Source organism: Protopterus annectens, chromosome 2.part0, assembly GCF_019279795.1.
Source record: "Protopterus annectens isolate FY-2018-M chromosome 2.part0, PAN1.0, whole genome shotgun sequence".
NCBI classification, from domain to species: domain Eukaryota; kingdom Metazoa; phylum Chordata; order Ceratodontiformes; family Protopteridae; genus Protopterus; species Protopterus annectens.
Genome location: NC_056728.1, coordinates 759,465,198 through 759,492,054, shown reverse-complemented (window position 1 = coordinate 759,492,054; position 26,857 = coordinate 759,465,198). Strand labels below are relative to the sequence as shown.

The 26,857-nt window shown below is 40.4% G+C and overlaps 1 protein-coding gene across 1 annotated transcript in view; it reads right to left on the bottom strand.

Annotated features, from left to right (window-relative positions):
- LOC122792779 (protein shortage in chiasmata 1 ortholog-like) overlaps positions 1-26,857 on the bottom strand; it is a 284,249-nt gene that overhangs the window by 236,561 nt on the left and 20,831 nt on the right. Inside the window, exon 2 of the mRNA XM_044060349.1 lies at positions 26,217-26,324. Coding sequence (XP_043916284.1) covers positions 26,217-26,324 — 108 coding nt within the window. The remainder of the gene's footprint in view (positions 1-26,216; positions 26,325-26,857) is intronic.

Genomic DNA, 26,857 nt, shown 5'->3' with positions numbered 1-26,857 from the left:
GGAGGAGTTAACGATGGAATTCAGGGTTGCCAACTGGGAGTTCATTGTGTCTTTGAACCCCTCAGCTGTAGGATCCTTTATCAGTTCACCCATATCCTTGAGTAAATCTCTCTGAAGACGAGTGAAGTGGCATAAGTAATTCAGCGAACGCATCGAAAAGGTCGCTGATGAGAACATCCGCTTGCCGTACCTGTCCATGGTCCTAGATTCCTTATTAGGAGGATGGACAGGAACCGAAAGATCAGCTAACTCCTTCTTAGTGGCTGCAGCCACCACCATGGCATCAACAGGAACACCTTTGGATAAAAAATCTTTATCTTTAGGGGCAGTAATAAATTTAGATGGTCTCCTCGGGGTGGGTTCCACTGAATCAGGAGCCGTCCAAGCCTTCCTTGCCACCACTTCCATAAGGGGGTCAAAGGAAGGGGACACTCAGGAGGTAGAAGGGCGAGAGCCAAATGCCTCAAGATACACTGACTCATCCTCCGAAGGGTTAAGGGCTGGCCAGTTCCCCCTCTGTTTCAGGATCTCAAGGATGTCAGCAAAGGAGACATCCTCAGAGGGGGATCGAGGGGAACCTTCGGATTCCTCTAAGTCAGTGTCAGAGGTGATAGACTCAGGGGAGTCAATGTGCTTCCTCTTGCACTGCCTCTTTCTTGGGGATCTCCTGCCGGGTCAGGAGAGGCCTCGGAAGAGGAGGAAATTCCCAATGGGGAAACTTGAGGAGTTGGCTCCCTGCGGTCTAAGACAAGGGGGTGAGTAGAAATCACCGCAGGCACTGTAGATGGGGGGGTTGAAGGAGCCGACTGTGGGGCAGAACCTGGTTCTAGCACGCTCCACATGACCTCAAAGGCACCCCTGTCAGGCAAGGCCAGAGGCCCCCACTCCGAAGAGACAAGGACCTCCCCCGGCACCGACAGAGATGGCTCCGAAGCCGATGTCAGAGCCGAACTCACCAACGCCGAAGCCCCGAGAGGGAGAGCGGGGTCGGACAAGGGTCCGATGCCACTCGCCCCCTCAGAGCCGACGAGGGAAGCTCGGCACCAAGATCCCTCCAAGGAGGAGATCGGAGTAGACGACGGAGCCAAAAGGGAAGGTATCGGATCCGACGCACCGACAGCCATGGCTCCGACAAGCCCTGGCTCCGAACTCAAAGGAGTCGGAGGAGGAATGTACTGGGGAACGGAAATAGACACTGACTGGTGAGTCGGGCTATGCAGCATTTGGGCCAGTGCCTCGGACTTGAGAAGTCTACTCACTACCCTTTGCAAATCATGGTCAGATAACCTGGAAGACCGTGAGGAATGAGTTTTATGGCTCCGTTCAGAAAGGAGAGGGGATCCTGGCGCCGAATGCACGGAGCCAATAGAGGGGGATCTGGACCTCTTCCTAGACTGTGGCTCCGATAAAAGTATCGGAGCCGACAGAGTTTTATCAGCCTCAGCTCCAGCCGGAGCCGAGGTAACAGTATGAGGCTTGGAAACATCGGCTCCAGCCGGAGCCGATGTCGAAGCCGACTTAGTCTTTCCAGCAGTCGACTCTGGAACCGGAGCCGACTGTTTGGAAGTTTTGGAAGGCTTCCCTGACACAGACTGAGTCGGGGGGCCTTTAGGCTTTAATAAGCCCCGCAAGATTAGCTTGTTCTTGTGTTCCTGCAGGACTCTAGGGCTAAAACTATGACAAACAGCACAAGAGTCCTGCAGGTGCACAGGTCCCAGGCAATACACACAAGAAGTGTGACTGTCTGTCAGAGACATTTTCTGACAGCACGAGTCACACTTCTTGAAGCCTGAGACCTTGTCTTTTGACATTGTAAAAAGGAGTGCCTGACACAACACAAACACACTACAGACACACCCTTTACAGAAAAAATTATTAAATTATTAAATTAAATTATTAAAGGCTAAAACAAGCCACAAACACACACACACAAGCCCTTAACAGAAAAAGGACAACTAATCTAGTCACTAATGGACTGGGGAAGGTAGGGGCGAAGGCCTACAAGATAAGGGAAGAAAGGGAAAAAAGACTCGACAAACAGGGGTCGATTGATCTAAATACTTAAATTAAACTAAAAAGTTATGTATGACAACAAAAAAGGGGGTTTTAGAAGTACCTAATAAGGTAAAAGTCTAACTCACCTGCCTGAGCCGGTAGAAAAGCACCTCGTCAGCTATAGGGGCAAACGAGATCTGAGTAGTTACTGCCTAGCATTGTGGGATATAGGGGAGCCTCGAGCCGGTGGAATTAGCTCTCGAGCTTTAGTTTTGGCCGAGTCGGAGCCGAGGATCGGCTCCGAACCCATCCAGCAAGAATGAAGGCGAGATTGACAACTTAACATGGTAGTGGTTTTGTTTTTTTGTTATTAAGACCAGGTGTTGTCCTTTTCTTTCATTATAGTTTTAGTGGGATTTGTTAGCCATGGGGCATAATTAGTTTTTATTCTAATGGTTTGGGAGGGTGCATATTGGTCCAGGATTTTTAGGAAGGCTGTGTTGAAGTATTCAACTGCTTTGTCTAGAGATAATTGCTTTAGGGGAGTCCAGTTGCAGTTTTTTAGTGCATTGATGAAGTCAGTAGGTATGAAGGTGTTTTTGTTATGAACTACTCTGAGGATAGGTTGGCTGATGGTTTGGGATTTGTTCCTAATTAGGTAGGTAGGATGATGGTCACTTAGAGTATCTGGAAGACAAACAGATTGCTGTGTAAGATTGGGGTCAGATACCAGGATCCAGTCCAAGATGGACTGGTGATTGGAAGTTTTGTCAATTCTAGTGGGGGTGGTTATAGTTTGGGTAAACCGGTGGAGGTTTATTAAGGCAGTGGGATTATGGCTGGAGCAGTTGAGCCAGTCAATATTAAAGTATCCTAATAGTATGGTTTCATGTGGAATGGAGTTGGACATCCAATTAAGCAGGTTTTCCATTTGAGTGATGTTATTGCCTGGTGGGATGTAGCCACCTGCAATAACTATGTCTTTATTGGAGTTTATTTTTAATCTGGCAAGGATTAGTTCCACATCTTTGACATTTTGGGTGTTGTAATCTAGTTGTTCTATGGTGAGGTGATTTTGGAATATTATTACAACACCACCTCCCTTTTTCTCTACTCTGTCTTTGTGGATAATATTGTAGCCAGGGGTGGTAATCTCATTGTCATGATGCTTTGGTTTGAGCCATGTTTCAGTTAACACAACAATATCCAGTTTGATTAGTGCCAATAGGGCATGTTGGTCCAGGATTTTCTTAAGTATGCTTCTAGCATTAATGTTTAGGAAGCATGGAGATGAGGATGGTCTGTGGTATAGGGGATTTATCTGATTTGAGTTAGGGTTGACTAGTGTTTTGGGTCCTGGATTGGGATGGACATCTCCACTGCAAGTGAGTTGTTGGGGAGTAGGTGTAGATAGAGTTTGGTAAATTTGTGAATTATTTTAATTTGTTTTTGTGAAGAGAGAGGGTTAGTTTTTATGGTTGGTTTGTTGCATGAGTAAGGAAAAGGTTGGGGGTGTGGTAAGGTCGGATGGTGATATAGGTAAATTTTTTAGTTTAATGAGATTAGGCATGGATTCTCTTTGCCATGGAGATGGGGTATGGTTATCAGGTTGAGTGTGATAGGAGGACAGATTGGAAAGAAGGAGTAGGTTGAAGACTATTAGTGTGTAGATGGATGCTTTTAGTAGTTGGGTTGGATGTGTGCAGTACATGTTAATTAGTTTAAGAAAAGGATCAAGGATCAGATCATAAACTAATCTCGCTGGAGGTCCTCATCCCGCCCCCACCTGAAAGGTAAGACACCTTTGATCATTATAAGTAAAAAACTAAGAGCTCTCATAAAATCATCCAAGGCAAATTTTGAGAGAAAAATCGCCAAGGACTCAAAAGACAATCATAAGGCCTTCTTTAGCTATGTTAGAAACCTAGGAGGAAACTCCCAGATATGCTCAGAATTAGTTCAAAATGATGTAAAGATTACTGAACCTACACACATTGCCAACATACTGGCTGACAGGTTCAGTGCAAACTTCTTCCCTCCTCCAAAAGGAGAGATATCTATACCAGAGGATTGTAGCCCCCCAAACATCTCCAACGCCCATGTGAGAACAGCTCTCTCCAAAGCAAAAAACACAGCATCCATGGGACCGGATGGTGTCCCCGGCTGTGTGCTCCATGAACTCAATGAGGAATTAAACCCGCAGTTAGGACAGCTGTTTAATCTTAGCCTCACCTCAGGATACGCATCAAGGAGTGGCGCACTGCGACTGTGGTCCCACTTCACAAGGCGGTGCCTCCACCGACCCTGGAAATTACCGTCCCATTAGCTTGACAAGCCTTATCTGCAAAGCCATGGAGAGGATCATAATGGAACTCATAAATAAAGACATAGGGAACTTGCAGACTTTGGATCCAACCCAGTTTGGCTTTGTCAAAGGCAGATCATGCCTTTTAAACTTGGTTGACTTTTTGAGACAGTCACCAAGGCCATTGATGAGGAAAGGCAGTCCATACAGCCTACCTTGACCTGGCAAAGGCCTTGACACAATACCCCACTCAGGTATCATCGAAAAACTCATCAGCTTGAATGTAAACCCATACATCACAAGATGGGTTGCAAACTGGCTAAGTGACAGAACCCACAGGGTCAGAGTTGCTGGAGCCATGTCAGACTCAAAGCCTGTCACAAGTGGTGTCCCACAGGGCTCAGTCCTGGGTCCACTCTTGTTCGGCATCTACTTTTCTGAAGTACAAGCAAACACAGGAGGGTTATGGCTGACAAAGTTTGCAGATGACTGCAAACTGGGCCATAGTCGAAACACATCTGACACAGATATCCTTCAGAAGGGCCTCACAGAAACGGATAACTGGTGCCAGAGCCATGGCCTAAAGTTAAATGCCAAGAAATGCATAGTCATACCCTTCGGGAAAAACAAGGTTACCCCTAGCTACCATATAGGTGGCAATCCACTGAGCACAGAAGAAGTCATCAGGGATCTGGGGACCCAGGTTGACAGTAGCCTTTTGTTTGACACTCATGTTGCTAAAGTGGTTAGGAAAACCTTCTACATTGCCCACCTGATCATGAAGGGATTCACATCTAGATCAAGGGAGGTCATCGTCCCCTGTACTCATCACTCATTAGACCTATGATTGAGTACAATGCCCCATTCGAATGTATCTGACCCGACACCTGCAGCAGCTGGAAAGGCCCCAAAAGTTCCTCACCAAAAGGATAAAGGGTCTCAAAAATATGTCTTATGCTGCCCGACTGAAATAACTCCAGCTCTATTCAGTCTCATACCGCTTGCTCAGAGGTGACCTGTGCCTGACATATAAGGCCATGTCAAACCCTGATTTGATGAATATGCTTCACCTCAAAAAATCTAGATCCCTCAGAACCACAAGGGCGGGAGACTTAAACCTTGACACGGTTATTAATAGAACGTGCTGGAGGGACAGATTCATCACCCAGAGACTCCCTATGCTGTGGAACAAAATCCCGGTACATGTGAGACAGAGCACCTTGCTGGCCTTGTTCAAGAGGAATCTTGACCAATGGATGGGGGATCACAGATATACCCCAGGGATTACTTCAGTGTCACTGCTTGACAGAGGCACAGCAAAATAATAGGCATAGTTTTATTCAAACTAAAGGGGTGGCGAAAGCCAAATAACTATGGGCTAGGCTTATAAATGCCCTTGGGCATATAGCCTAGTATGAACCTATGAACCTATAAAAGGTGGGATGTATACAAGGGTGATATTTGTAGGTGTGTCTGATTGGAGTTGTTATAGGAGAGGGGGAGGTGGGAGTGATTTTCTGATGGAGGCAGGAAGTGAGGTGCAGTGTTGGGGAGGAACTGGAAGAGAAGGAGGTGACAAGTGGTTAGGTATAAAAGAAATTATGTGGGGGGTGGGTGGAGAGCGAAGTGAGCTCGGGTGTAGCGAGGGCGAACAGACCGAGTCGACACCCACAGTGAGTGACTACAAGAAGTGACAAGATTCCCTAAGAAAACAATCAGTGAGCTATGGAGGTGAGTCAGGATACAGAGAGGCAGAAGAGTATGGATTTAAGGCACAGGGAGAAAATCTGAGGTATAGGAAGTTATAACAGCACAGCAGGATAGGGTAGAGAAGGAGAGCAGGCTAGGGAAATATTATCCAGTGGTGGGAAGTGAAAAATTTATTTTAATTTTCACGCTCTGCTTCTATGCTGTACTTGATCCAAAGTCTTCTTAAGACACACAGTCTTGCTGTGCTGTTTACTGCTGAATCAGAGACACAGAGCTTTGCATGACTCCATCTGTAGTCTGTTTAAAGCACCAAGCCATTCAAATTGCACACTGATAAAGAAATATATTTTGCAGCTATAAGCACAGTTACAGATAACTTATTTTATAACAAATGACACATACTATTTCTGTCAGATTGTAGCATATATTTACAAAGTTTTCCTTCATTACAGATATGAATGATGACGTCTACAAAATACCTCTCTCTGTCCTTCTCTCACATAACTGAATTACAACAGTTGTTATATAGAGTGCTACTCATGCACATAGATTGTTATTTCCTCTTGGTATGTTTTTTTGGCCTTCTGTGGGACGTCACATAATGTCTGCTTTTAGACTTTTCTATTGTCCTGTCAGCAGTTCTGCTGATGTGAAAATGCACAAATGCATGCAATCAGAATAACAGAAGTATGAAAGGAATTGTCTGTTCTATTCCTTCTGAAAAAACATCATGTATTGCTGAGTTTATAAAAAAGGATGTCTGTTAATAGATATTTGTTCTGCAAACATGAGACAATCATGTAATGCTTGCTTTCCAATATTGCTTTGTTAGACTCTTTCTTTTTGATGCTGTGAAGAGAAGCCTGTCTGTTATACATATAGTATGAATGCACATTTTACATTGCTAAACTCTATACATATATTCAAGCAAATTTTTTATTCTATGCTTTAGCTTTCAGCATATTTACAACAGAATTAATTTCAACCTTATATTCATAATATCTAACAATTCCCTCTATTTTTAAACATACTCAAAACACTTTATACTGATATGTATTTTTGATCACATTATACAGAAAACACATTAAGAAACAAAACCTTTAGTCTTTTTTTGATACAAGTCAAAATGCAATTTTTACATAGTAAATACAATTATATCAAGTATTACTACCAAAACTGAATGTATTTAACAACTTTTTTTTGCAGACCATTCTGTGAAAATATTTTATTAATAATGAGCTGTGTCTGCTTAAATTTTAGTTTTTAACTTGATTAATTTATTCTTTTGCAATCACAGAATTTAATTTATGACTTAGAACTGTTTCATTAACTCTTTGCAACTATCGAATTAACTATAAGAGACAAGAACTATGTGCTACTGCAAGCATTTATACACTGCTGAAAATATAAAGTTTCAATGTCATTTTAACCACAATATTGTGTTCATGTTTCTGAACTGCCCATATACTTTAGTTGACAGTGAAGTGTATTCTGAAGAATGCTATTTACATATTAGTCTATTAGCTGTATGAATACAATATTTTAATATAATTTAAAATGATGATCCAAAAACCAGTAATAAGACTCCAACTTATAACCAGTGACATTACATTACAACTTGACAAATTACTTTTGAACTTATTACAGTGTATCCTGTATAGTATGTATTTATACAGACTGTTTGCTATTTATGCATTTCAATCTAGTAGGTGCCCTGAACCAATTTTTTTAAATATGTTTTTTACACATACTCATTACTAGACATTCATTTTATTTGTACTGAATTCTTCTGCATTTGTACATACAAAGACTATCATTTGTATTGAATTCTTCTGCATTTGTACATACAAAGACTATAAAGTATATTTAGTTTAATCTTACAAATTTAATAACATTAATATTAAGCAAAATCTTGAAAACTTTTATGTCTCTTTAGAAATTTCTAGTGGAATTGGCACGAAAGGCATATGTCCTGTGATTTTAAACTACATACTCAACAATTAGAAACATTCATGCTTTTTTACACCAACATTGTTTTGCCAAAAACATATTAAAATAGTGAATAGTGACCAGTCTTGTTTAATTTTTTTACATATCTTACTCTCTCTTGTATAGTTGTAATAAAGTAATTTTAAAACATCTCTTATTTTTTAAACCATCTCTTGTATAGCTTTGCAGTTTAACATGTTGCAAATACAATTTAATACTAAACAATACAATAATAACTAGCATAAAATATCTTAAAGTAAAAAACTTCCTTACACTGCAAAGAACATCAACGAGGAAGAGAAAAAAAGGAAACACTGTAGAAACTCCTGATGTCCACCATGGCAATAAAACTTTAATAATAACACCAAGACTTTTAATAAAGGCATGTAGCATAAAACAAATAGTCCTCAAACTTCCGATAAGCGCTTTCGGCAAATATGCCTTCTTCAGCTCATATAAAAAGGACTATTAAACTTTGTATTTAAAAAACATCTCAACTATTCATCATCTAGTTCTAAGACACACCCCTGTAGCAAGCCAAACAGAGGTCAGCTGACAGAAAAAAGAAGTTATGTTCTTACCATAACGTTCCATGTGAATTGTTCATCTCGCCTTTGTTCTTACACACGGGTTCGGAGCCGATCCTCGGCTCCGAGTCGGCCACATCACCAGCTCCGCATCTTCGAGAAAGCTCGAGGCACAGTTATATCCCATGATCCTCCTGTGCTAACCCTCAGATCTAGTTTGCTAACACCAGAAAAATCCCACTAGTTACTGCGCCCTAAGCGCATAGAAAAAACAAAACCACACTGTCTGATACTCTGTCATCAACAGAAGAGAAAAGATGCCATCCCTGATGTACACTAGGAAGCTCAAGAATAACAATATCTAGAGAAGACTGAACCCGAATGCAGTCTTACCCATTCTTCCAGAACGCAGGACGGGGGATGGAGGGGGGGAATGTAAGAACAAAGGCGAGATGAACAATTCACATGGAACGTTATGGTAAGAACATAACTTCTTTATGTGAAATTGTTCGATCTCGCCATTTGTTCTTACACATGGGTAGCGTCCCTAGCTCCTTTATCCTGGGTGGCTCACAGGACAGCATTCCTGAGAACAGTGGAACCAAATGTCGCCCTGTCTCTGGAGTTTTTATCTAATTTGTAGTGAGCGATAAAAGTATGTGGTTTCACCCAAGTTGCCTCTGCACAAATGGTATCTAATGGCAAGCGGGCGGCATGGGCTAAAGAAGTAGCAATTGCCCTCGTAGAATGAGCCTTGGGTTTAAAGGGGAGTTGTTGCTTTGATTCTGAATATACGAAATTTATACAGTCTGAGAGCCATTTGGATAAAGTAACTTTTGTTACCGCCTTTCCCTTCCTTTGGTCAGCATATGATACAAACAGTTGGTCTGACTTTCTGTATTCCTTCATCCTAAGTAAAATCTCAGCTGCCTGTGGATGTCTAATTTGTGCAGCATGTATTCCAACTTACTGGAGTGATTTTTGAAGAAGGTGGGTAGTTCAATCGATTGATTAATATTTTGGACCGAACAAATCTTTGGAAGGAAGGATGGATTGGTGCGCAATGTTACCCTATCTGGATGAAATATCATATATGGGGGCCGGACAGATAACGCTTGCAACTCTGAAACCCTCCGGGCGGAAGTGATGGCAACCAGAAAAAGTGTCTTCCACGATAAAAATTTAAGAAGGGTTGTGGCGGCTGGTTCAAATGGGGGCAACATGAGCCGTGATAACATCAGGTTAAGATTCCATGGGGCCAGTGGATTACGAAAGGGGGGGGGCGGAGGTGAAAGGTACCTTTCATAAAGGCTTTGCAAAGTCTGTGGGACATGAGGGAACTATCTCCCTGACCAACATGAAAATTAGATATAGCCGCAAGTTGTACCCTTATCGTGGAAGTCGATGATCCATCATGAAAAAGTGTCGAAAGAAACTTTAATATCTTGGTACTGGAGCCCCTGATGGATCTATACCCTGCTGCGAGTCCCAGTATGCAAAACGTTTCCATTTGCTGTTGTATAGCTTCCTTGTGGATGTCTTGTGGGAAGATACAATTATGTGTTGTACTGCAGGGGACAATAAATCTGACCTGGCTAAGATGGGAAGCGGAGCAGCCAAGCTGTCAGTTTGAGGGACTTGAGAGATGTGTGAGGAACTCCCGACAAGTGCGTCAACAGATCTGGCACTGGGTCCAGAATCCACGGTTCCTCCAACTGATGAGTTTGAAGAAAGGGGAACCAGATTTGTCGAGGCCAGAATGGGGCTATCAGAATTATGGTCCTTTCCAGACGTTTGGCTTTCTGCAGGAATTTGGGAACTAGCGGAACAGGGGGAAAAGCATAAAGGAGACCCGGGGGCCAATCATGCACAAGTGCGTCCCTAGGGGCACCCCCCGGAGGGGGGTAGTAGGGCAAAGTAGCTTCTGCATTTGGCATTCAATGGGGATGCAAATAGGTCGCAGCAAGGCTGACCCCATCTGCAGAAAATCTTTTCCGCGACTTGAGATTTGAGGGACCACTCGTGGGGCAACAGGATAGCTCTGCTCAACCTGTCCGCAATGACGTTGGATGTCCCCGGGATGTGCGTTGCTATCAGAAAGCATCCAGTAGACACATCCCATTGCCAAATCCTGAGGGCCTCTCTGCACACTGGATAAGACCTGGTTCCTCCTTGTTTGTTTATGTACCAGACTACTGACATGTTGTCCGTTTGAACTGTCACTGTTCCCAGTGGTAAGGACTTGTGAAAGTGTTGCAACGCTAGAAACACTGCCCTCAGCTCTAGGACATTGATGTGCAGGTTGTACTCCAAGTTGGACCATTGACCTTGGACTGTTCTTCCTTGAAAAAGTCCCCCCCACCCTATCAGGGAAGCGTCCGTGGTTAAAGTAGCTATAGGACTGGGCAACACAAACGGTCGGCCTACTGTTAGGTCCTAACTGTGCATCCACCATAGGAGATCCCGTTTGCAGGAGTTTGTGATTAAGATCTCATGAGATAGTGGAAGCTGTCGGTAAGACCACTGAGCGAATAGCATCCATTGAAGGATCCTCATATGCATCCTGCCTAGGGGAACTACGATAAGAGTGGCTGCCATCATTCCTAGCACTCTCAAGATTTGTTGAGCAGGGACTCTCTTGCTCTGAAGAAGGATAGAAATTTGATTTCTGAGGGCTGATACTCTTAGTGGGGGGAGATTGATTTGAGCCAGGGAAGTGTCTAACTCTGCCCCTATAAATGAGATACGCTGTGAGGGCGATAAGACAGATTTTCCAAAATTGACTGTTATGCCCAGAGAGGAGCAAAGGTTGATGGTGTAATCCCTGGCTTGCACAAGACGATACTCGGTGGTGGCAGACAGGAGCCAGTCGTCTAGGTAAGGAAACACTTGGAATCCCATTTGTCTCAAGTGAGACGCTACTACTGCCATGCATTTGGTGAACACCCTGGGGGCTGAGGTGAGGCCAAAGGGCAGAGCACGAAACTGGAAGTGACTGGCTTCCAGCCAGAAGCGCAGGTGATCTCTGGATGCTCTGGCCATCTTGATATGGTAGTACGCGTCTTTGAGATCTATAGAGCACATCCAGTCGCTGTCCCGTAGGAAAGGAAGGATCGACTGTAGCGTGACCATCTGGAACTTTTCCTTTTTCACGAAAGTGTTGAGTCTGCTGAGGTCCAAAATTGGCCTCCAGTCCCCTGTTTTCTTTGGAACTAAGAAGAACCTTGAGTAAGTTCCGGATCTTTTCTGGTCCGCTGGGACTGGTTGGATGACTCTGTTTTCGAGCAGCCTTTTTATTTCTATGGCTGCCTGGTCTCGCAGACTGGGTGGAATATCTGGGATCTTTTTGGGGGCAGGTGGAATTTTTATAAATGGAATAGTGTAGCCTCTAGTAACTATGCTTTTTACCCAGGATCCGATGTAAGATTTAGCCAGGCCACTGGGTATAAAGCCAAACGACCCCTGATTGCCTCCAGAGAAGGACAGCCAAGCATGCACTCAGGAGTGCTGAAAGGGCTTCCCAGAGAACGTATCTCTGTCACCCTGATTCTGCGGACCCCCTCTGCTGCCTGGATGGCGTCTTCCATTTCTTCCCCCTCCTCTGCCTCTGGAGGGGGCATCACTCTGGGTAGGCTGAAAGGATCCCTGAGTCTTTCGGAACCACATTTTTCCGCCTCTTTGCCTTTTGGGGTATGGTCTAGATGGGGCAGAAAAACGTACCCCTACGGCAGACAGGGTCTTCCCTTCTTGCTCGCACCTAGTGAGAGTCTCCTTTACTTTGGGACCAAACAGTGAGGCACCATCAAAAGGGGCGTTAGCAAAGGAAGACTTGAAGGCTTCCGCAAAGGAGCATAGGCACAGCCAGGATTGTCTCCTCAGAGCAATTGCTGAGGCTGCCGCCCTACTCGAACCTTCGGCTGCATATGAAATGAGCCTCATGGATGAGTTAACTACGGAGTTGAGGGTGTTAAGGTGTGCTGTCACTTTCTCGGAGACAGCAGCACCTGTATTGCCCTGGAGAGTATCTCCCAGTTCCTTGAGGAGAGCTCTCTGTAGACGCATGAAATGCGTAAGGTAGTTCAGCGATCGCATGGAAAAAGTCGCAGAACTAAACATGCGCTTCCCATATCTGTCCATCGTCCTAGAATCCTTATTAGGAGGATGAACAGAGGAAGATGATTCGGACATTTCCTTCTTAGTGGCTGCCGCCACCACCATAGTATCCACTGGCACTCCTTTAGTCAGAAAGCTTTTGTCTTGAGGGGCCGTGATATACTTGTTGGGTCTGCGGGGGACCGGTTCCACTGTATCAGGTGTCTCCCACGCCCTTCGTGCTATCAGGTCCATGAGCTCGTCAAAGGGAGGGGTCACCCAGGAGGTAGAAGGTTGAGCCCCAAATGCCTTCAGCAACACCGATTCGTGAAGGGGCAAGGGTCTGCCAGTCTCCCCTCTGTTTTAAGATTTCCAAAATGTCAGCAAAAGAGATATCTTCAGAGGGGGACCGAGGGGACCCTTCTGCTTCATCCAAATCGGTATCAGATGTCAGAGATTCCTGTGGGGAATCAATGTGCCTCCTCTTGCACAATCTTTTCCTCAGTACATCCTCAGAGGGGGCTTCTGGGGAGGCATCCGAGGAACCAGGGGTGCCCTCTGGGGCTGGCTGAGGCATTGGGTCTCGACGCTTGGTAGGAACCGAAGGTACAGAAGCAGAATGTGGACCCTTTGGGGGAGGAGAAGAAGATGCCGATGACGTCTGTGTCTGTTCAGACAAGACCTTCCTTATGATGTCGAAGGCACCGGTGCCCCAGCCCGAGGATCCCATCGTTTCCGAAGAAGCTGGTAGTTTCCCCGGAACCGGGACCATGGGCTCCGACCCTGAGGATGGCTCCGAGCTGATCTGAGCCGAAGCCCCGAGGGGGAGAGTCGGAACCGAAAGTTCGGTTCGACTGTCCGCCCCGGAACCTAGGAAATACCGTCGGCTCCGAGACTCCCCAGCTGGTTCCGGTCAAGGTCAACGGTGCCGATAGCGCTACTGGAGGCTTCAGCAAAGAGGGCTCTACAATGATCGGCTCTTTAATTCCTGGCTCCGACGACTCGACAGGTCTCGGAGGAGGATTTGTCTTGGGGGGGGGGAAGAGCCTCGAGTTTCGAAACCAATTGGGACGAAACTTCGATTAGTTTGGACAGAGCCGAGTTCTCCATTAGCTTCTGTACCACTCGGTCCATGTCGGAGTCAGAAAGCGGCCTCGAAGAACGGGTCGAAGGGGCCAAAGCCATCATCGAGCGAAGGATTGAAGGCGGTGGTACCTCCGATACCGGCTCCAATACCTGAGTCTCGATCAGAGACAAACATTCGACGCCCGACCCTGAGGTCTTTGGAGCCAGTGTCCGAATCTGAAAAGAGGTGCTCGGAGCCGAGGACTTAGGCTCCGACCTCTTGAAGACTTGGACCCCTTTGAAGACTTGGACACTTGTTCAGTCTTATCCAGGGCCTCCTGAAAATCGGGTTTTAATAACCCTCTGTCCACCAACTTCCTGCGCCTTTCTAGCATGACCCTCCCACTGAAGGAATGACAGATGGAACAGTCTTCCTGCAAGTGGAGAGTGCCAAGACAGTAGACGCAGGAAGAATGGTTATCAGTTATGGACATCTTTTGTCCACACTGACACCTTTTAAAGCCTGACTTGGCTTTTTCAGACATACTATCTAAGATACCTAGTAAACAAATTACTAACAACACACTTATATGTATATATGTATATATAATAACACACTATAACGCTTCTAAAAGTATGAATAATACTTATCTCTCTCTCTCTCTCTCTCTCTATATATATATATATATATATATATATATATATAAAGGGAAGAATAAGTTAAGGCAGAAAATAACAATTTTAACCCTACTGTCAGTCCTGACAGAATTACAACAAGGCCTTAACTGAAGTAAAAAAACACTAAACTATTTAAAACTAATTTAACTATTTGAAAAACACAATCTCTAATAAACTATCACACTTTACACTAATAAACTACTTTTAACTACTTTTAAAAACTACAACTTCAAAAAGGATAGTATAATAGAATGGAAAAATACTGGCCCGAGCCTCTCACGATGCGATCTGCTGCTAGCGGCAAACTAGATCTGAGGGTTAGCACAGGAGGATCATGGGATAGAACTGTGCCTCGAGCTTTCTCGAAGATGCGGAGCTGGTGATGTGGCCGACTCGGAGCCGAGGATCGGCTCTGAACCTATGTGTAAGAACAAACGGCGAGATCGAACAGTTTCACATGGTATGATTTCCTTAAAGGGGCAATGCATCTCTGTATTGTAGGATTGTGTATAGGAAAACTAATAGCTGTAGATGTAAAAACATTATAGGAATAAGACAACATTCATGTAAATTTGCTAATCATATTCCTTCTGTTCCTGAGTATAGGTTTTAATGGCACAATGGTATTCAAACCTGGTAATCTATTTGCTCTTAAGTTAATTATCCAGGATGTTTCTCTTAACTCTGTGCGATTATGAACATCGCCTCCTCTTATAGTCTGGCGAACTGCCTCTATGGCTTTGAATACAAAATAATGAGAGGGATATTTTGCTATGTAAGCTGCTAAGGCATTATTAGGATCTTTCTGTTTAATGTCCCTCAAATGTCTGAGGATGCGTTCCTTGAGACGTTGATCTGTTTTGCCAACATAAAAAGCATTACATTGGCAGCAAGTCGCTAAATATATAATATGGGAGCTAGTACAATCAGCATAAACATTGAAGGTGTATTGTTGCCTGGAATGTGGATGTACAAAAACATTAAAACTATCAATGGAGTTGCAAGCTTTACATCTCAGGCACTTAAAAGTGCCCTTTCTATTAGAATTGGACCTGTTTCTTTCAAAACCATTTCTGTTACAGATGAGACGTTTCAAATTCTTTTTATTCTTATATAGGAATCTGGGCTGTTCACCTACAATGTCACTTATTTTGTCATCCGTTGTCAATATTGGCCAAAACTTTCTGATAACTTCACATATTTGCTTGTTATCAGCAGTATATGTTAGCAAGCATTTAAATTGCTGTGATTGGGTTCTAAGTTCAGGATTCTCATTATGGTTTAATGTAGGCTCAGAGAAGTAGGGATGTCCCTTTCCTCTCCTTAGTTCCTGTAAATCATGCTTCATCCTTAGATTCTTTCTTTTATAGGATCTTTTACTTAAGTATGTCTCAATATTTCTCTGTTCTGTTACAAAGTCTTCATTCTCAGTACATAGTCTTGAGGTTCTTAAAATCTGATTCTCAAAGATATTATCAAAAATATGTCCTGGGTGCATACTCCCCCTATGCAAATAATGATTTCTTCAAGTTTATTTTTTGTGAATTCCTGTGCTAATATCTTTGTCAGGGTTCAGATGAATCTTTACATCCAGAAATTCAATGGTCTCCGAACAGTATTTGACCACAAACTCTAGAAAATCAGTACTCTCATTGATAAAGTTGACAAAAAGGTCTAATAATGTAGAGCTGTCTCTCCAAAGGATAAAAACATTGTCCACAAAATGGCCATAGTACACTAAATGTTGTTGCCAAGTACTGGGTATTAACTCTTTATATTCCCATTCGGCCAAAACCAAATTAGAATAACTATTCGCACATGGGGTGCCCAAAGCCACATCCCATGTCTGCAAATAGTAAGAATCCCCATACATAAAGATGTTATTTTCCAGTACTAGTTCCAGCAAGGAACATGTTGGTTCTACTTTCATTCTATTCCTTGTTAGAAAAGATGTTATAGCTTGTAGACCATAGTCATTCGGCATTACCATAAACAAACTCTTGATATACATAGTCACTAATAACAAATCTTTATATTTCTTAAGTCCTTTGGTAACTATAAAGAGTTTTTCCAGAAAGTCTCCTGAATCCTTTAATACAGTTCTTGCCATTGGCAGGACTTTCTTTAATTCATTCTCCACATACATGGAAATGGATTCTGTTACCCATCCCCTTCCAGAAACTATGGGACGTAGGGGTGGGTCAACTGGATCCTTGTGAATTTTGGGAAGTCCGCTGATGTATGGAAACATAGGTTTAGGACAATCAAAGAACTCATAGAGTTCTTGTGAGATATATGTCTCTATCAAGAGATCATAAAGGTAGCTGCGAAAACGTTCTACCTTAGTTACAGCTTCACTATGACTTAATTTCTTATAGGTTCTTTCATCATCCAGCATAGAAAGCATTTTATGCCTGTACCGAGTGGCGTTCATCACCACTATACATCCTCCCTTGTCGATAGGCTTAATGACCAAGCTATCCATCTCCTTTAACTGCTTTAACATCTCATTCTCATTAGTAGTTAAATTGAAAAAGCGTCCTCGTTTTTTGGATGTATTTCCTCTTAATTTGAAGATTTCATCTTCACAAAGTCTTAAAAACATCTCCACAGGTGGAGGATTAGGGGGAACAAAGCTACTCAATTTTGTATAGGGTAGCCGTCTACTGTCATTAGCTTGTCCAAAAATACATTTTAGTGCAAGGTTCCTACAAAACATTCTGATATCCAGCACAAATTCACTAGTATCAGACGGTAAGGCTGGAATGAAAGTCAAGCCCCTGTCTAATAGTGAAATCATATCAGGGCTTAAACTCTGATTGGAAAGATTCACTACTAGACTTGATTCAGATTCAATCAAAGTGTAAGCTTCTTCCTTTTCCGTTCTTGACTCTGTGTTCTTTGAGTCCTGTAATGATTGAGTTTGGAAAAATCCGGCAGGGGCCAGTTTATCGGTGCATGCATAGCCCCTTCTTTCGGCCTAGTTACCAGATTGGAAGCTAAGGAAGGATTCCTATCGCCAATTTGAGGGACATTAAACAGAAAGATCCTAATAATGCCTTAGCAGCTCACATAGCAAAATATCCCTCTCATTATTTTGTATTCAAAGCCATAGAGGCAGTTTGCTAGACTATAAGAGGAGGCGATGTTCATAATCGCACAGAGTTAAGAGAAACATCCTGGATAATTAACTTAAGAGCAAATAGATTACCAGGTTTGAATACCATTGTGCCATTAAAACCTATACTCAGGAACAGAAGGAATATGATTAGCAAATTTACATGAATGCTGTCTTATTCCTATAATGTTTTTACATCTACAGCTATTAGTTTTCCTATACACAATCCTACAATACAGAGATGCATTGCCCCTTTAAGGAAATCATACCTTTCTGTCAGCTGACCTCTGTTTGGCTTGCTATAAGGGTGTGTCTTAGAACTAGATGATGAATGGTTGAGATGTTTTTTAAATACAAAGTTTAATAGTCCTTTTTATACGATCTGAAGAAGGCATATTTGCCGAAAGCACTTCTCGGAAGTTTGAGGACTATTTGTTTTATGCTACATACCTTTATTAAAAGTCTTGGTTTTATTATTAAAGTTTTATTGCCGTGGTGGACATCAGGAGTTTCTACAGAGCATAAAATATCTTGGACTTTCAGATTTAATCTGTTTACCAGTGAAAACATCTCTTGTTTTTTTAAACCATCTCTTGTATAGCTTTGCAGTTTAACATGTTGGAAATACAATTTAATACTAAACAATACAATAATAACTAGCATAAAATATCTTGGACTTTCAGATTTAATCTGTTTACCAGTGAAAACATCTCTTGTTTTTTTAAACCATCTCTTGTATAGCTTTGCAGTTTAACATGTTGCAAATACAATTTAATACTAAACAATACAATAATAACTAGCATAAAATATCTTGGACTTTTAGATTTAATCTGTTTACCAATGTTTCTTATGCACTAATACCTGATTTTTCCTTCCCCCCTAAAAGAGTATTGTCAAGAAGGAATTAAATATTACTTCTTTCTGTAGCTCTATTTCAGACCCTTGTTTATTTTTTTCTGTAGCTTTATTTTAGACCCTTGTGCAGTACTGCTTATACAGTCAGTGTAAAACTCAGAAAGTACATCTCCCCCTGTAGTACTGCAGCACAGTTTACCTGCTTTATGCTGTGAAAATAGAATGTATGTCAGCCCAACACTTTGGCCATGCATTTACTTTATTAGGTTACTAACAAACTATGGACTTTTATTTGATTTGATCATTTTTTTATAAAGCTTTTGCTGTTTATTACCTCTAGTAGGTATTTATACCCTTCTGCACAATTGATTTGAACTGTATGTATACTATAGCCCATCTGCTGGCTGTACTTGATGCAACTGAGTTTTTTTACTTTTAACATTTACTTGCAAACAGATTATCAGTGATATATATGCACAATTGTGACTTTATTACAATTACCAAATAGTGTTGCCTGTAGTCATTTTAACAATTATGTTTTAACAACAATAATACTTTATAAAAAACTCAAGCTACTTGTCTGGCAATCAGTCTTGTTTCTTATTTTATCTTTTCAACACTTCCTGTAACTTTTCATTCAGTCTAGGAAGGTCTGAGCTTACATTTTATACTCTATAAACTATAGTTAATTCGTTTGGCATTTTTCCTTTAATTTGATTCTGATTTGCATAACTATGCATTTATACTACATTACAATTAGCTTACATGGATTTCAGTATTTTTTTATTTATTTAACTGTCCTGCCATTAATTTTACAAAAACTGTTTGACTAATACCATCTGTGATTTTATTTTTTTTTTTAATTTTTAAATTGTCTATCAGAGCTTTAACTGTTTGGGGTGGTGTTACTATAAAACATTGTAAAAAACAAAATAGATATTAGCTTAACTAACACGTTTATATTTACATTATTTATATTTGCTGTTGTCTACCTTTTGCTTTTGTGCACTGTAAACAAATGTACTCTAGATGAAAACAGCATACATGCATGTCAGTCTCGTGACTTTAAATTTTTATTTAAGCATGTTAGTCTTGTGACTTTAAATCTTTACTCTTATTAACTATTTTTATTTAATTATATGCACTAGAACTGTTTCGTGTAACTATTTTTATTTAATTTTATACACTAAAGCTGTTGTGTACCTTTTGACTATGCTATTAGAATAGCAGTTATATGGTCTACTTTACTGTACTACTGATACATGTATTGCTTTAACTGGATGAAAATAAAACATTTGAGAATGATTTGTCTATGCATTAGATCCTACATCATATACTACCATGTATATTTAGCCATTTTCAAAACATAAACATATTATAAAATATATTTCTTTTGCACAGATTAGCTGTGTATGCAGGAAGTTCCCAGTTTCTGTCAGTTCAGCTAATTTATTTCCTTTATCCTGCAACTGCTGTTGAAGAATTTCCTATAATGTTGCATGGTCTTTCTGACATTCTTAGTAAGCTGTTCTGCTGAATTTGAAACTCCTATGCACTTTTGAAAAAATGTATGTAGAACTTGTCTAAGCTTCCTGAACTCATTGTGTCTGTCTTTTAGAAGTTTATTACATTTTTTTGTAACAAAATGTACTAGAGGTTCTATCAGTAACTGATTTGACTGTTGTTGCAACTCTGAAATAAACCTTTTACATCTGGTGACAGAACATAATGTTAGCATATTAGTGGCATGCATTGTATTTTTATAACATTGTACACACAATAAACATTTTTTATACCACACATGATTTTGTTTCAGATATCAGTCAAATATTGTAATCCATTTGCATAATGCCTTACTATCAACTGGAAATCTATTTACATAATGCCTTACTAACTTGCCCTAATAAGGTTTTACATTTGCTAATATGCTGTATATACATTTAATTCTGTTATTATTATTACCTCTATGGCATTTATGCTCTATGTAACACAGAATAATTTTCTTACCAGTCAACAGAGAGGCAGATGGCCTACCTGCTTTACTGTAGATGGTTGAAAAGTCTCTGTAGTCACTTGTGAAGTTGGTACAGCAAAACTGGCAGTTTCAGTCTTACAACTTTATATTGTACCTTTTCTGGAGAATTTATGGAACTGCTCACCTTCCTGCAATGCAGTCTCTCCAGATGTAGACGTCTATTAAACTATATTTTTGCTGCAAACTGTAGAAAACTGTAGAAATCTGAAGTACTTCACATAAACATTAGTTACTGTGCTTTTACAGGAGTGACCTTATACAAGGCATTACCCACTCACTCCCCCTGTTTTTGGATACAGGCTAGGGACATTGTCAAAAGGTCACCATTGAAAAATGTATTTTAATTTTTGCACTCTGCTTCTATGTTGTCCTTGATCCAAAGTCTTCTTAAGACACACAGTCTTGCTGTGCTGTTTACTGCTGAATCAGAGACACAGAGCTTTGCATGACTCCATCTGTAGTCTGTTTAAAGCACCAAGCCATTCAAATTGCACACTGATAAAGAAATATATTTTGCAGCTATAAGCACAGTTACAGATAACTTATTTTATAACAAACGACACATACTATTTCTGTCAGATTGTAGCATATATTTACAAAGTTTTCCTTCATTACAGATATGAATGTTGACTTCTACAGAATACCTCTGTCTGTCCTTCTCTCACATAACTGAATTACAACAGTTATATAGAGTGCTAGCCTTGCACATAGATTGTTATTTCCTCTTGGTGTGTTTTTTGGCCTTCTGTGGGAAGTCACATAATGTCTTTTTTTAGACTTTTCTATTGTCCTGTCAGCAGTTCTGCTGATGTGAAAATGCACAAATGCACGCAATCAGAATAACAGAAGTATGAAAGGAAATGTCTGTTCTGTTCCTTCTGAAAAAACATCACGTATTGCTGAGTTTATAAAAAAGGATGTCTGTTAATAGATATATGTTCTGCAAACATGAGAAAATCATGTAATGCTTGCTTTCCAATATTGCTTTGTTAGGCTTTTTCTTTTTGATGCTGTGAAGAGAAGCCTGTCTGTTATACATATAGTATGAATGCACATTTTACATTGCTGAACTCTATACATATATTCAAGCAAACTTTTTATTCTATGGTTTATCTTTCAGCATATTTACAACAGAATTAATTTCAGCCTTATATTCATAATACCTAACAGGAGGCACAGAAAGTAGATAAACTGGATGTTATTAAATGGTAAAGAACATAGATGGAAGGCATGTGAGTGGAAGGGCAGAGTATCCAGACAAAGCAATAAAAAAGTCTACAAAAGCAATCTGAGACCTGGGAACAGGAGGATAGGTAAGTAAAAATGAATATGCTATGCAATATAATATAAGCTATATGTAATAGCTTAAAAGCAAGCATTGCCTCTGAGTAATGATAACTGGCTTTTATAGTTAAGCATCATGTATTTAACAACTTAAAAGCAAGCATTGCTTCTATGACCACTGTAGTACTGTATGTTTATGCCTCAGGATATAGATTTACTCAAAATAAATTACTTAATAGAAACTGCATTGCCTCTGATAATCTGGTCTAAATTAGAGTATGCATCATAAACCCAATCTTCTTCATCTGTCAAAAATATACAGTCAAGTCTAAAATGGTCATACCTTCATCTGTGTTCAAACCTTCTGTTGAAATATTCTTTACAATATATTTTTCTCCCCCTGTAAGTGACAATGCGACTGCAAGGGTATGCTTTCATTTTTTTTACTCATTAATCTGACTTTAAATCATAATCTATTTTTCCTGCTTTTACAGGACTAGAGGGCTTATTTTCTTCATACACAAATAGGATTCTATAGTTATACAACATCTCCTGTTACCAGTCAAAAAGCTGAACGAACAAACAAACTGAATTTTCAAGATGTGGTGTTTATTCTTTTGAGTATCCAAGCTGCAGAGGCAACATCACAGAGATACACATTTACTTACACAGAAAGTTAACAGTGTAAATTTCATCAAAAGCAGATACGCATTGCCATATAGGCAGATACTTCTGCAAACATTGCCATGAAGCAAGGCTAATGTTGGTGCTATGATAAACATCTCTTCCAAAGTAGACGATGCTGCAGCAAAAGGTACAAACAAAGAAAGCAGATGGTGACATAACACTTACTTTTCCTGTTAACAGTACTCTCTATTAAATAACTCATCTAAACAGAGACTACTATAAGCCATTAATTTTGTCATTTGAAAACACTCTGGCCTGGTCTTCTTTAGCTACTGTAAGTCAATAAACCATTTATACCTTAGCCAAATTCTTTCTTTCTCCATGCTTTCCTACCTGCCACCCACCTAATGGACCCCCTCACTAGATGTACCCCTCCTAACTTAACCAGGAGGAGCTTCTTGGTCTTCTCTGCTTCCTTTTCAACCCTTAAGGTATCCACAGGCTCATTTCACACAGAGGACCTCCATCTCCCAGCCAAGTTTCTAGTTCCCCCTTGTATCTCTTCAGCTTCTGTGCTTCACCTCCTCTCCTAGTTACTGTTCTTCCATGGAATCTATTAGTCCCTGCTTCCTGCTTATCACTTACTATGTCTGTTCCTGTTTTCTTCTCGTCATCATTCTGTACTGTCTTGCTTACTACTTTTCTCAGAGTTTCTCTCAGTACATTTATGACATCCTCTACTGTCCTGTGAACCTTCTTCTCTCTTCACTTCTGTTGCAGTACCACTCCCATTTATTGCTTTTTGTTCTTTTGCCCCCTCCATACTCACACAGATCATTCTGACTCACTTCCAGATTGTTGTATTCCCTACCCTTTCCACAGCCGCTACTAATCTACTCATTGCTCATATCACTCAGTGCAATCTTCTTATCTTCCACCAGCAAATCCCATCCAAACCCTCCCTAAAGATACCTTCTTCTGTCCCTCATTTTATTTTTTTAAAGTCCTAAGTGTCTTTCTTCCTCTTTTATGTATGTCATTCAGTTTTTAAGCTGGTTCCTGCTACTTGCATTTTTCCTTTTTTTTGTCCTTGATCTGTCCCACACCTCCTTATGCCACACTGTATTGTTTTGCTTTGCTATATTGTCTCTAGTCTTGCCCCACTACTGGGGAAACAAACAGCACACCACACTTCATTTTTTTATGTATGAAGGCACTTACAGGCACCAAAATGATTTTCTCTTCATTCTTAAAATCAAAGCTATGTCACCGACAAGCATTCTTTTCAAATGCTGCTATTTCTATGTGGCTTCTGGTTCCTGGTTCTAGCCTGTACTTCCAGTGGACCAAGAATCTGGTTGGCTTTCATCTGGGTGAGTTAGGTGGTTCCTTCTGTTCACTTAATGGTTAACTTTTCTAATACACACGTACATCTTCTCTCCATACTGGCCTTGACATTTATCTCTCTCAAGGTGGCCTGTCTTCTTTATTTATGACAGCACTTGCAACCTCCTTGCTGTTTTCTTCCTTGTGCTTAAAAGCATAGGTGCAGTCTTGACAAGTGCTCCTTCTAACTTTTACTGTTTCTGCTGTCTGGAACACAATTTCTGGTCCTAGCTTACACTTCGCAGTGAACTAGAACATTTTCTACCTGCTACCTGGCTGAGCTAGGCATATTAAATACCTGCACTATACCTCTCCTGTTTTCCTAACATCTGCTTTTCCTTGTGGGTGTGCTATCTTTCTCTTCTCACTGCTCTTGATTCTTTTCTGTGATTAAACTGCACCATCTTGTTTACTTATAATAGTAGTTGCTAGTACTTCAAATGGCTTCCTGTTCATATTTCAAAGCTTGGTTGTAGCACAGTAAAGGGCTTATTTTGATTGGTGTAACTTCTGACATCTGGCCCATTTCCTAATCCTAGTCTCCTCTTCTCAATGGATCAGAACCTGGAATTGCAGTTGCTGTGCAGCCTGCTTCATGTTTGTGTTATGCATGTGTCTTAGTGTGATATCAGTGCCTCTTTCAATTAAGTATATTATGGAAACAACTATTAATGTTCACCCAGGCTTGTGGCATTGTGCTACCATGTTCCACTCACCCCTTTCTCCCTTATTTACTGTATCATGTTCTCATAATGTGCTTTACTATTTCCTCTTGTCTTCCTGTAACCATGATAGTGATACCCCCCTTCATGGTTTAATTTAAATGTACTCTTATTTTAATATATTTTCCAGTGTATCCTTCTCCTCAGGCAGCCCATGGTTTACCCCTTTTGTTCCTCACAGTCTCTTGCAATTCCTCATCCATGCTAACTGTATCAGACTCTCAACTACTTGTTTTAACTTCTGTTTTGACTTGCCTTCTCCTACAGGGCACTAGCAGCATGTTTGTGAAGGCATTGTTCTCTTATCTCTCCACATATGTTATCTTACCTGTTTTATATCTTAATGTGCAATCACATGGGGCCTGTCTTTCAGTTTTCTAACTGATTTCAATACAACTTGATTTATTTTGTCAAATGTTAGAAGTCATACAAAGATAAGCCCAGCTAAAACATTTCTCTGTCTTGCCCATATGCATCCCTACCTAGCAATTCATATGGCAATATTTCCTAGTTTAAGTAAGTACTAGGCTGGTTGCTCTTCTGGGTCATTTTAAGGCTAGTCAATTTCCAAAAGTGAGAATCAGACCCTTTACCCTATGTCTGTGAGGCCAACACTTTAACTATTATGCCACCCTTCTTCCTATTAAAGTATGTAAGTGTCCATAACTATGTCTTCTTTCCCTCATGCCTCCTTTTTTGTCTCTTTTTCTGAAAACTTATCCTCTTGGACTCTGTAGTCCTAAGCAAAATCTGACTCAGACTTATTTTACTAGTTTTCCATTATAAAGTTAAACTCAGAATGCAGATCTATGACCTTTTGTATTATTTACATTTCATTTTCAACCCAAACCAAGTTGCTCTCTCTATGCTCTACAGAACTACGGAAAATATCAGGTTAATTCTAAAAGAATCATATAGAAGAGATAGGAACATTAAAGATTTTTTAGTAAAAAGTAGATTTGAAAGGCCTGAGGTTAGTTTACAACGAAATTTGTTTCCTAATGGCACCTTGAAGTGTGGGAGATGTAAGGCTTGTAGTTTTGTGGTTAATAAATTTTCCCATATCAATAATGTTAGATTTAACACTCTTGGTTCCTTCAACTGTAACTCTGAAGGGGTGATTTATGCCCTTAAATGTCCGTGCAAGAAATTTTATATTGGTGAAACCAAACGGTCATTTAAAGTTAGGTTGCTGGAACATGCTAGGGACATTACTAATAATAGAGAAGCAAGTTCTGTAGCTGTGCATTTTAGGGATTTTCACAATAGTAAAAATGAAGAACTTCAAGCTACAGTTTTAGAAAAAATAAGTTGTTCATGGCATAATATTTCAAATATTAAACAAGTCCTAATATATAAGGAAGCTATGTATATATTGAAATTTAATACTATGTATCCACAAGGTCTTAATGAAGACTTAAACTGGAGAGTATTTATTTAAAATTTCATTATTTCTAATTGTTTTATTGATTAATTGTTTTATCAATTAACTTTGTATATATAAATGCAGCATGTTTTATTTGTTCTTCACTCCTTGAAGGCTCAAGCCGAGACGTCAGAGGAATAAACTTGCCTGTTTTCTGTGGATTTGTGGATTGCACTAGAGTTGTTATTTTCTAATTCTAAAAGACAACTGAGAAACAACAGGCGTTCCCACAATAAGGAGTTCCCATAATATGTAGGTTGTTAGCTTACATTCTGAATATATGTCATCACAGAAACACAGCAAGTATTCTATATTACAGTGGTAACTGAATCCTCCTTGCCATCACACAATAAATGACTTTTACGAAGGCCTTTTAAGAAGGTCTAGATCAATAATACTAACCTATGGCAGTGTCCAAGTCACACATTATCAGGAGATCTCGCGTTGTTACTAGGAGATGGAGCAGAGCTGCAAGCTTTAATACCTTCATCTTCTTGTCGCTGTCTTCTCCTGAAAGACATTTACAATCACTAAGTTCCTTGCAAACATCCCAAAGAATGAGCTAATTTTGCTTTCACAGGGACAAAACATTTATCATACTGATATGCATTATGCTAGAAAATCTTCAGTAAGACTGATTTAACATAATTGCCCATAAAACATCGTGGACTAAAAAATAAATAGAGAGAGAAAGTAAAAATGAAAATGAAGCAAATGGCAGCGAGCCATCAGTTAAAAAAAATCATCCAAAGATAAACTACCATGCTGTAAAAACCTTAACATATGCCTAAGCATGCAGTGCTATATTAACAGCTGGATGTACTATGAGAAGCTCTTAAAATGTTTCAGCTGGTAAAAAGAAAAATAGTTTCCCTCCCCAAAATTTTTTTGCCAGAGGTCTAGAGTGTTTCTGCTTTAATCCAGGCCATTCAACGCAAAAAAAAAAACACAAAGCAAAAAAAAAAGAGAAAATAAGTATATTTTGTGATTCTTCTGTACTTTTTGAACTGTATTTTGTCAAATTGTTGCATCATTTCTGCTTT